This window comes from Telmatherina bonti, assembly GCF_933228915.1.
Source record: "Telmatherina bonti genome assembly, chromosome: 19".
Classification (NCBI taxonomy): domain Eukaryota; kingdom Metazoa; phylum Chordata; class Actinopteri; order Atheriniformes; family Telmatherinidae; genus Telmatherina; species Telmatherina bonti.
Window position 1 is genome coordinate 7,008,996 of NC_136617.1, and position 11,782 is coordinate 7,020,777.

At 41.5% G+C, this 11,782-nt stretch overlaps 2 protein-coding genes across 3 annotated transcripts; both read left to right on the top strand.

The window, feature by feature from the left end:
• Positions 1–2,016: 2,016 nt before the first annotated feature.
• fabp10b (fatty acid binding protein 10b, liver basic) lies at positions 2,017–2,755 on the top strand (the record flags this gene model as incomplete). Its single annotated transcript, XM_079259256.1, has 4 exons — positions 2,017–2,083; positions 2,156–2,328; positions 2,530–2,619; positions 2,702–2,755. 4 exons carry the CDS (start codon positions 2,017–2,019, stop codon positions 2,753–2,755), a joined length of 384 nt encoding a protein of 127 aa, XP_079115382.1.
• Positions 2,756–3,702: 947 nt separating this feature from the next.
• srsf10b (serine and arginine rich splicing factor 10b) lies at positions 3,703–9,115 on the top strand. Of its 2 annotated transcripts, XM_079258345.1 has the most exons (6): positions 3,703–3,812; positions 5,661–5,765; positions 6,567–6,673; positions 6,926–7,094; positions 7,553–7,606; positions 8,206–9,115. In XM_079258345.1, exons 1-6 carry the CDS (start codon positions 3,748–3,750, stop codon positions 8,420–8,422), a joined length of 717 nt encoding a protein of 238 aa, XP_079114471.1. In that variant the 5' UTR covers positions 3,703–3,747; the 3' UTR covers positions 8,423–9,115. The 2 variants fall into 2 exon arrangements, with proteins under 2 accessions (XP_079114471.1, XP_079114470.1); XM_079258344.1 differs by lacking the exons at positions 3,703–3,812; positions 5,661–5,765 and adding an exon at positions 5,971–6,210.
• The last annotated feature ends 2,667 nt before the right edge of the window (positions 9,116–11,782 follow it).

Here is an 11,782-nt window from a genome sequence, read left to right on the forward strand (position 1 = left end):
AACATCTGTCAAAAGAAGTACTTGAATTTCTGTGTGAAATAAATGATTATTATTGACTGTGTTGGATTTTGGAGGATGAAACAGTTTAGTTTTTACAGCATAGTGTAATATATAAAATACAAACTAAAGTCAAATATATCGGATGCTAAACTTTTTTTTTTTATCATTTCATGGAAACATGAGCTAAAAAGTTGGAACAGGAGCAGCAAAAAGCTGGAAATGTAATTGGTACAAAGAAGAAAATGTTCAGAGATTTGGAAGGAATCCCTGTATGCACAAGACAGTTGATGGAGCTTCCCACTAATGCAACCCCATCCCATCAGAGATGCAGGCTGATAACAAGCTGGATGCTCCCTCTGGGTTCACACTGGTTTCTGGAACTTCCTGCGTCCATGCACTGGTTTCCATCACCACCACCCTGTGTACTGCAGATGTTTTCCTCCGCCAACACTCCTGATTCAGATTAATGGGCCTCTTCAGTTCTTTGCAAACCTGTTAATGAGCCACTCATTTCAGCCAGATGTACTAAAGTACAGAAGCTTGAAAAACATGCAGGGCAGTGAAACTGGAAGACCAGGATCGAGAAACACTGCAGAAGAAAATCACGTCTCTTTTTAATAGTGTTGCTTGAGGGCTCCAATATCACCAGCATCCTGTTCTGACCTTTGCCTTTTCCTGAGCATACAGAGATTCCTTCTAATTCTGAAAATCTTCTGATAGTCTATCAATGTCGGTATCTTCGATGTCTGAAAAACACTTTGCTGAAAGTTTTCCACAGTTTTTAGACCCATTTTGACCTTTCCTTGTCCATTTTATTTTATTTTATTTTATTTAACCTTTATATCACCAGGAAAGTCCCATAGAGGTTAAGAACCTCTTTCTCCAGGGAGTCCTGGCCAAGAGGCTGCAAGAGTTACAGGCAGTTGACATGTTACCACTTAAACAGAACAAATAATTAAAAGCAATTACAACTAAAGGAGGACATCTCAAAGTCTCTCACACTGGACTTAAAACCGTTCAAAGAAATAAGTTGCAACAATTTCCAGTCTCTCGCAAAGAGTTCCACGTAGACGGAACGGAGTAGACAAAGACCCTTTTTCCCAGTTCTGTGCGGGAAAATGGAACAGAAAGCATCAAATGATCGTTCGATCTCAAAAAATAAGAATCAACACATCTCTGTGTGATTAAATCCCAGATATAGGATGGCAACAGCCCAAGCCTTATAAATAAGAATATACCAATGCCCCGTTCTCCTGATGGACAACGAAGGCCATCCTCCTCTAGAATACAATTCACAATGATGGGTCATGCTTTTATAATCTATAATAAACCTCAGAGATGCATGGTAAACTGTGTTGATTTTGAGCTGAAGCCGTCCTTCACAGCAGATCACCATCATCTAAAACAGATAAAAATGTAGCTGCGACTAACAAAAACAATATTTGTTTCGAAAGAAAGAAGACAATCTGAGTTTTAGTTTCTTCACAAGATTTTCTACGTGGGGCTTAAAAGTAAAAGCCTTATCAAGCCGGATACCAAGGTATTTATACGAATGAACCACCTCTATGACACTTCCCATGAGAGTGAGCACAGGAGGAAGTTGAGACACCTTCTTGGAACTTCTAATTCTCCGAATCTTCTGATTATTTTCTGCACTGTAGATGATGGGACCTTCAAAAGTCTGAGGGACATTTTGCTGAAAGTGTTCCACAGTTTTTAGGCCCATTTTGTCTCAGCTTGATGAACCTCTGGTCATCTTGCATCCTTTTTTTATTTACATTTAACAGCATCTCAAACTTTTTTTAATGATTGAGGTTGTATGATGATATGTTAAACACTGAACGGTCTTTGGAGATGTTACACCACAGCTTGTGAATGAGGACAACCGGAAAGCTCTCACTGGAAACTCCAGTCACAAATAACAGGGAGTTTGAAATCCCCAACATGCCAACCAGCAGTGTGGAGCGACTGTGACGACAAGCGACCAGCATCTCAGCAGACACCACAACCCGCAGGATGGACTTCAACGGCACCTGGAAAGTTTATTCTGAGGAAAACCTCGATGAGTTTCTCAAAGCTGTGGGTAAGGAAATGCATTTTGTGTATGTAAACATCATGAATGTATATCTAGAAATGTTTAAATGCACATTATCAGGTGTACCTGAGATGGTTGCCAAAATGCGTCTGGATGTCAAGCCGGTGATAGAGATCAAACAAAACGGCAAAGACTTCACCTACACAATGAAGACTCCAGTCTTCACTAGAGGAAACTCCTTAACGATTGGAAAGGAGTCAGAAATTCCTGCTGCAGATGGCAGGAAGATAAAGGTAAATCAAAAGCCTCAAACTCTTCACAACCACTGCTAAACATGGTTTAGTTAGTTTGAAGTTGTGAAATATAAATGGATGGCACAGAGAAGAGAACAACAAGATAATATAGGAATATATCTGCACATAAAAATGTTTAATTTGTGCTTATATTAACAGTCTGTGCTTGATAATTATTCTGCCATTGTTATTCTGGGCCAGTGCATTGTCAAAGAACACAATGGGAAGCTGATTTTTGAGACTGAAAAGTTCACTTCTGTCAAAGAAATTCAAGGGGATGAACTGATTGAGGTGAGAATTTTTATTTTGGACAATTAGGGGAGCTGTTTCATTTAATGCCATCCGTGTTTGTGCTTCCTGCTTTTTTCCTCAGACTTCCACAGCTGGTTCTGTGTCCTTCATCAGCAGAAGCAAACGAGCCTGTTAAGCTCCTGGAAGCTCCTGGATCTGTCACCCTTTAAAACATTAAATGAAACTAAATTAAATGAAAGATACTTTATTAATCTCAAAGGGAAATTCAATATCGTAGCAGATAATTAACTAGAGGAGGTCTTGTTCCGGAGGCTGCTGGCTGCTGGCAGGAATGATCTTCTGTATCTTTCAGTCTTACATGGGACCTGAAGAAGCCTCTCACTGAACACACTTTGTTGATTCATCACTGTGTTGTGGAGAGGGTGTGAAGAATCCTCCATCATCTTCATCAGCTTGTGCAGCATTCTTCTTTGGACAATCAGCTCCAGCGGCTCCAGAGTTACTCCAAGCACAGAAGCAGCTTTCTGGATCAGTTTGTTGATTCTCTTCAAGTCTCTGGTTCTGATGCTACTACCCCAGCAGATGCTGCAAAGCTGACTGCACTCTCCACAACAGACTTATAGAAGATATGCAACATCTTGGTGCAGACGTTAAACCATCTCAGCTTCCTTAAGAAGTACAGTCTGCTCTGACCTTTCTTGTAGATGTAGTCAGTGTTGCATTTCCAGTCCAGTTTGTTGTCCAGCTGAACTCCAAGGTACTTGTATTCCTCCACCACCTCCACCTCCTCTCCCAGGATGGAAACAGTGCTTTGTTTATTCTTCTTCCTCCTGAAGTCAACAATCATCTCTTTTGTTTTGCTGCTATTTAATATGAGATGATTATCACCGCACCATTTAACAAACGTATAAAATTATAGACTATTTGGATGTAGCTGTATGAGAAATCATGTTAAAATAAAATAAATAAACTAGGATAAACACGCGTTTCGTTACTGAAATGATCAGATATTAAAATGTGTTCAAACTGCAGGGGGCGCTGTGGAGTTTCTGGTTCTTTACTTGACCACAAGAAGGAAACGGCGCCTTGTGAGTGCGCATGCGCAGCATATTTTCCCTCGGCTGCTCCGACATCTTTTCATTCTTTTTGCCTTTTGTGTGTAACTGCATGGCCAGATACATGAGGCCTCCAAACACGTCTTTGTTTGTCAGGAACATCTCCGATGAGTCCAGGTGAGTGTTTTATTTATTCTTTTCAAATCCTTAGATTGTTTGTCATGTTGGCGGCAGCTATTTGAGTTAGCTTAGCAGCTAACATTAGCCTGTTGGAACCGCGTGTTGAATAGTTATCTCCGAGTTTATTCCCACGGAATAAAGCAAAACTGTATTTACAGTTTATTTTTTATAGACTTTAAAAATTTGCATTCATTTTTCTAAATAATTTCTGTTGAATTCGTTGCTCTTTGACATTAGTAACTCGGCTAACATGGCTAAAAAGCTAACGCAGTTACCTGAATATCTTTGTGGTTTTGAGCAGAAATGAAAATAAATTGTTAAATCTCTATTTAAGCATAAATTGACCTAAAATGTGTTAAATCTGTTTTTTTCTCGACTAAATGGTGCTTAACTAACTCACCTTACGTTTCAGTGAATGGTTTGTTCTGAAGAAAAGATAATAAACGTGTTTAAGCCTGAATGTTTAGTGTCACGTGTTGTGGGAAACTTTTCTCTTTGTTTTATTTAATAAAACAAAAACAAACTTATGCCATTACATTAGGTAAATATTTAGCAAACTATCATGCATGAAATCATTGATAAAAAACCAAATGGAGCAGAAAATCTGCAATATTATTATGGTGTCTGTTTTTCCCTACCAACTTCCTCCGACGTTGTTAGGTTGAATAAATATATATATATATATATATATATATATATGTGTGTGTGTGTGTGTGTGTGTGTATATATATAATTATTCTCATTAGGGGTGGGAAATTAAATAAGGATTTTTTTTTCTTGACAATTTTTTGTTTAAAAAAAAAAAAATCGTTTTTCCCCCCCAAATAAATATAATGAATGCACGATTAAATTTTTTGTCATTTTTATTGTTGTGGTTTTTTTTTTTTTTGTTTTTGTTTTTTTTTTTTAAAAATTGATCTTATTGTCTTCTTGAGCATTATAGCAGCAGAATTATGGTCTGGCTACAGGGTTGTTTTTTTTTCTCACTGAAATGAAGAAAACGACGAGCAGAAATTTTATTTTATACATTTGGTTTTTAATCTACAAAAATTAGCAATATAGGAGAATTGTGAAAATCGCAGTTCTCAGGACAAAAGCATATCACAACCCTTTATTTATTTATTCATTTATTTATATATATATATATATATATATATATATATATATATATATAATAAAAATTGCTTTTCGTTATCTTGCACTGCTTTTGTCCTGCTAAATAAACACTTTAAAGAAATGTAATTTTCACATCTCAATAATGTTGTTGATGTAGATGTTGGGGTTAATCTGCTTTTATCTTTGCTTAAATGATTTTCTTGTAGCATTTGACAACAAAGTATTGTGAAAATGTCATCATTTCCTAACCAGTCTGCATGATGTGATTACTCTGATCAGTGTTGACAAAAAGTGTCTTTTTAAAGGGGCAGTTCGCCTAAAACGTGGCAAAGTGTGAGAACTTTCCTCTTTGTGTTTTTCACTGTTGTCCAAAGATGAAATTCCAAAATCATCTTATAACTTGAAACAAGACCTGAATCTCGGTCTCTAATGTTGACACACATTATTTCCAGCGTGCTTCTGCTGCTGAATTAACAGGCGGCAACATAAAAATGAGTATTTTTATGACCTTTATTTTTCACGCCTCAGCAGCCAGAATAGCTGCTCACACTCTGCAGCTCAGTTCGCCTATTTAAAGACACAGCCAGGGTGGGTTATTTTTAGCAGATTCCACTCCAGGTAAGAGGTTATGTTGTCTGTTTTGGGTTGAACTGCCCCTTTGCCTTACATGATGTAGCAACAGTCATCTATGATGGTCCGTGGAGTCACACTTGTATTTACGGTGTTCAGGCCTGAGGATTTGCGGCGTGAGTTTGGCCGCTATGGGCCGGTAGTGGATGTCTACATCCCACTTGACTTCTATACACGTCAACCAAGAGGATTTGCATACATTCAATATCCTTTCCCAATGAGTTTCCAATGTTCTGCTAACAAGTCACTTCCTTTCAGGAGAAGATGTGCTTTTTGTTTGGTTTTCTCTCTTATTTTCTTAACTTGATTGAATATCTAACATCCATATTTCTCTGTTATTGCTTCAGAAAATGTAAAAGCGTCCAGTTGTGGAACCGGCCACACAGAGTTACAAAGACCCGTGTAGAGTAGCTGTAAAGACCTGCAGGATCAGAGGGAGGGAAAAGGTTGAAAAGAGAAAGTAAAGCATGAAGAGGAAAAGGGAGCCCAGACAAAGCTTGGAAATGGCGGCAAAGAATGGGGAAAAGAAAAGAGGTTTAAGAGGAAAAGGCAAGCAGGAAGTCTCTCTGGGAGTCGATTAAAGAGTGTAAAGATCAAGATGAAGTTCAAAGTCAAGCATGGGCAAAGGTAAACAAGTCCGAATTATTTTGTATCCTCCCAAAACAAGTCCATGAATCTGACATGACACCAAAATCAGCTTGATGACATTTTAATTCTAGTCAAAACAGTTTAATTCGTATTAATGTTTAACATTTTAAACTTGTCCTGATCCCTGCGGGGGAGTAGTTTCAACCGTTTGCTTCATCTTTTACCTGAACAGAAATCACCTCAGCGTGTGTTTGCATTGTTTCTCAGATGTTTAGTAGCCAGGCTCACGCTGAGCGCCCCGCATCATCCTCCGCAAAGAGCAGTCGCATTGCTTGTGCTGTGTGTGTGTGTGTGAGAAACTGCTTTTCAATGTGTGTGTGGCCTTACCAAAAACGCAAACAACCCTTAACCACGCAGCATATTTGAGGATGTGCGCGATGCAGAGGATGCTCTTCACAGCTTGGATAGGAAGTGGGTTTGTGGCCGGCAGATTGAGATCCAGTTCGCGCAGGGAGACAGAAAGAGTAAGTTTTTATTCTTCAGTCCTCGAGCGCGGCAGTCCTGCAGGTGTTGGGAGTTTTCCAGCTGCAACGCACCTGACTCAGACCAATGCACTGCTCTGCGCAGATCTGCTAGTTAAGTCTGAGTCAGGTGTGTTGGAGCAGGGAAACTCCGAACGCTTGCAGGATTTCAGGGCTTGAGGGCCAATTTTGGTAATAAACGCCATTTAAAGCCTGTTTCTTTGTTGTTTGATGTCCATGTTTGCTCTTCATCAGCACCCAATCAGATGAAAGCAAAGGAGAGGCGTTCTCCGGGCCGATCCTCTCGGTACGATGACTACGATCGGGACAGACGCAGACGCTCGCGGAGCCGCAGCTACGACAGATACAGATCCCGCAGCCCGTCTTACGATCGCCGCCGCCGACGCTCGGAGAGTCCTCGGGAGTGAGTTTCTTCCTCATCGGCTCAGACGACGACGTCTTACTGGGATCTTTTATTTATTTATTTATCATATTTATTTTCACAAGGGCAACATTTTGTTGCAGATATATACATACATATGTATCTGCATATTTACATATATGCATCCAAAATATATACATATGTACAGACAAGCCTACATAAAAATAAAATAATAATAATAAATAAAAGTAAACAGTTTAAGAAAATATAACCGCCAAATAATGTTTACACATTTATCTGAAAATTAAGTACGTTCTAGGTTTAAAAAAAAAAAAAAAAGTATTTCCTACAGTACAGGTGACCATATTTCTTGAAACGTCTGGATTTTAAATTGTATTCTTGCTGTTTTCCCGTCTTTTCCCACCAGATCCCACTGGGATCTTTTTTTCTTTTTTTTTCTCTTTTAAAGGAGAAAATGACCTTTTCATTTGTCTTGCCAGGCCTCGCGGACGGATGTATCCAAGAGGAAGAAGCAGGAGCCGCGAGGAAGACAGGTAACCTCCTCAGCACAGCTGTTAGACCAGGGGTGTCAGAATCCAGTCCTCGAGGGCCGGAATCTGGCAGGTTTTTGTTGTTTCCCGCCACCAACACAGCTGATTCAAATCAATGGATCCAGCAGCTTCTTGTCAACCTGTTTGAGTGTTGGTCAGGTGTGTGTTGGAGCACAGAGACAACAAAAACCTGCAGGATACCGGCCTTCCAGGACTGCAGTTTGACACCCCTGTGTTAGACATCCGTGTTAGTTGTCCTGCGTTGTGCCTGATACCATTTTTGATTTGATTGGATTTATTCATGTGGTTTACGTGAAACACGATCGATTCCTTTCATATAAACACACAAAAAAACAAACAGATTTAGTTTCCCTCCTGATCTCAAGCATGTAAATGTAAAATAATCTGTTCTGAGCCAAAATGTTGAACCAACAATTTAAAAAAAAGAAAAGGGTTTTAATCCGTGAAGAAGTCAGTAGGAAAATGTGCTTGTGTCTGCATTTTCCCTACGGTGTCTCTGAGGGGACAAACGACTGTGTGAGAGAAACCTCTGAGCTTTAAAAGTGCTGAACCTGTTTGAACGTGTTTGTTTGTGTCTCCAGATACAAGCAGCGGCCTCGGAGAGAGTCCAGAGAGAGATCCAGGTCGCCTTCTCTGCACGAGAACATCAACCCGCCGACGGCGTCCCATTACACCGAGGAGGAAGTGAGGCGCATGCATTCGCCCTCGCACTCCAGGTCCAGGTCTGTGTCGAGATCACGCTCTCAGTCGCGTTCTCGGTCCCGGTCCTGGGCCGGGCGTAAGTCTGGGGGTCGCTAAGTGGCGCCAGCCCCTCCTCTTCCTCCTCCCGCCCAGCCTGGTTGTCGAGACGAGATGCCTGTTCTCCGCCAACGTGATGCTGAACCGTGTAAGAAGCTTGTTTTTGCAGCTGTTTTCAGGAGAGCACCGTTTGTTTTTGTTGTTTGTTGTTGTTGCGTCCCGAGAGAAATGAAATGCTGTTTTTCTTTAACTGGTTCCCAGTCGAGAGTTTTCTCTGAACAACAGTTGCTGATCCTTTGTTTTTTTTTTTTTTTTTTTTACTCTGCTAAACAAACTTTTGCTAATAAAAAATAAAAACTTCAGTATTTTAAGAAAGTTCCAGGTCTGCTGATGAATGCAAGGGTTGTTTTTGTGTTTCAGCACATTACTACGTCATGATTTACTGCAAACAAACTTCCTCACGCCTTTTCCTCTACTTAGAGACTCAGTTTAACCAGCGTGAGGCGGGAAATCCCTCGCTGCGACGTCACATGAGAACATTTCTGTCAGTTTGAGGTTTGGGTGCAGAAATGATGCGGTGGGTCCTTTTCAGTGTTAAACTGTCAGATTTGGTTTTATTTTTGTGATGTATTCTGTATGAAAATGGCATTTCACTTTTTTTTTTTGTAATGAGTTGTAAGAGCAGCAGAATTTTCTCTTCCATTGAGTTTTCAGAACGACTCGTCTGCATGTTTTATCCTCCTGGTCTTTAGCAGGAACAAACTGTTATTTTGGTAATAAACTGATAACATTCATTCAAAGCAAACTGCTTCCGGCTCTGTGTGCGTTCAGACGGCGTCAGCTGGAGTTGAACGTGTTAAACGCCGCCTCAGTGTGAGGGGAGGTAAGCTGGCAGTTTGCATGGAAACAGACCAACAGCGGCCTGTCGACGCCGTCCGGCGCCATTGATTTCCTGTTAATGGAACCGTAGCTGGGAGCAACAAGCCAAATTAAATTGGCAGTGAAGCTGCAGCCATGCGTGAAATCGGACGTACCCCATTGATCCGCGTACTGAAAACACACATCAGACGGGCGACATGGAAGCTTATCTCTCTGTGTGTAGTGAGATAAATACCCAGATGGAGAAACTGTCCCGTCTGCAGGGAAATAGCAGCTCGCCGCCGCCGGTCTGCTGCTGGACTCCGGGTTTCAGCCGCTTCTGGTTTCCAGCTGAGCTCCTGGAGCTGCGGTCGGACTTTAAACGTGTAAAACTTGTTGCAAACAAAGTTCCTGAGCCATGAATAAACCTATAAAACATCCTGGATGCTTCACAGCTGTGGGGTCTGAAGAGTCGTCTTCATGGTTCTGTTCACGTTGGCGTGGCAACAAGACGACTCAACGCACAAGTTTAGATGCTTTTATTGTTGCAGAATGAAGCGAGGTCGAAGAGGAGCAAACAGAACAACTTTTCTGACTTATCCTAAAACCTGTGTTGGATTTGTCTCAAGAAGTTTTAATGAATGAATAATAAATGACGTAGAATCACTGACGGCTGGGCAGATCAATCTGAATACCGATATTATCGATACTCGGGAAGATATTGATAACGGTGGGATGATGTCGGTATTTTGCTTGCAGACGGCTTTGGGGTTAAAAAGCTGAAGAATGCGAGTGGCTTTGCTTTTGTTGAGCAGATTTTGACTGTTTACACTCCGTCAGGTCGTCGCTCATGCAGGTGATGTGTGTTTATACGGTCTGCAGGTGGCCGTCGGCTGATATCTGACTGTTTTTCTGATGGGTCGCATCAGTTCTGGCCAGTTTTTCCTGTTTCAGAACAATTTGGCCCTAAACCTCTGGACCAATCAGAAGGGAGTATGTGCTCATAGCTGGGATGGCGCCGTGCGAGAATCAACCAGCAGAAGTTTTAACAGTTCCTCATTCAGAGAATTACACCGCTAGTGTGGCCGCTCCCCCTGCTGACCTGGGGTCTGTTTGGATCAGTGCAATCAGGTGGAACACAGTAAACACTGACTGAGCCCATCTTCATCATCATGAGGAAAAGAACTCCGTTACGTAGAGACAGCCGGAAAATCTGTCAAGATAACGATCAGAAACAGAACAAAACGAGTGCGACCGCCTGCAGCTTCCGGAATAAACACAGCAAAATCCCCGTTATGGTGAGATTTAAATCCTGTTTTCCATCCAACGTGTTTTATTTGAACCAAAACCGGAGTGTTTTGTTCTGATGCTGGTTTCCCACAAATGGGTCAGCTGCAGTGCACCAGGTCTCCCTTCAGAGGATCAAACCAGTTCAGGGTCTTCTGGGTTCACACCTCCAACAGCAGACTTTGCAGTTCATTTCACACCCTATAATGTTCAGGAACTGGCAGGCAAACTGCTGCGAGGGAAATGGCAGCAGAGCATCGATTGTTTTCCTGTTTCACCGCCTGCAAGTCGGCAGCAGCTACAGCTGATGGGAACGCTGGGTTTAGTCCAGTTTGTGAGGGAGCGCGGGTGCAGACAGTCTGACAGGACGGCGGCGGCGGCGACGCTTCATGTCCAACATGAGAGGTGAGTTGATGCGTGCCTGAGCGCTCTGCTCAGGTCACATCTTATCATTTCTGTTCTACATGGCAGGGGATGTCGTATGTCTCGTTATGCTTCTGAATCTCAGGTCAACTCAAAACAGCAACGACATAAAGCTTAAATGAAGCTCATTTAAATCTTCAGATGAGTTCAGGAAATGTTTTATTCTTGTGCCAAATATATTCTTTCTTCAGGGAAGGGACGTATTTCTGTCAGCACGTTGTTCCGTCTGGTGTTGCCAGGTTGGAAGACGTTTCCACACAAAGCCTGGACGTGTTTTATAGCTGAAGAGAAAACTGGATCCATCTAACAAACAGCCGAGGAAATCTCTTTTCCATCTCATCTGGAGGCCGCTGAGGTCCGCAGCCGCCTCCAGCTTTCCAAGAGAAGAAGCTCCTAAACCAGCAGGTCCGGCTTTCAGAACCTCCATCCTGACCTGAAGCCCAGATCTCCATGTGGAACGTCTGATCCCTGCCGCTTGATTGGCTGCAGATTCACAGACGCTTGGATACGAGTCGCTGCGTTTCCATTTCAGTTTTTCATCAAATAAAACATAAATCTAAAATGTCACAAAGTACAGTTTGGATTTGCAGGTGTTGAATGATGTTCAACACATAAACCATAATTCTGGGAAAGTCTCGTCCTGCGATCCTCCACTTTGAGGAAGATGAAGATTTTAGAACGAATATGGATAATATCGACACCAAGCCTTGTATCGGTATTCTTCGATACCCGCATGATGAAAACGATATTTTCTTGCAGGAGATTTTGCAAGAGACCCGACCGATGGCAGATTTTGCTTTTCATTTTTCTTAAACAATTATTTTGAATTTATGTTTTATATTATTTACAAAC

Coding starts and splice junctions, on each gene's coding strand:
- srsf10b (XM_079258345.1), top strand. CDS start 3,748: ATGGCCAGATACATGAGGCCTCCAAACACGTCTTTGTTTGTCAGGAAC. Junction 5,766..6,566: donor AGAGGATTTGCATACATTCA/ATATCCTTTCCC, acceptor TTAACCACGCAG/CATATTTGAGGATGTGCGCG. Junction 7,607..8,205: donor AGGAGCCGCGAGGAAGACAG/GTAACCTCCTCA, acceptor TTGTGTCTCCAG/ATACAAGCAGCGGCCTCGGA.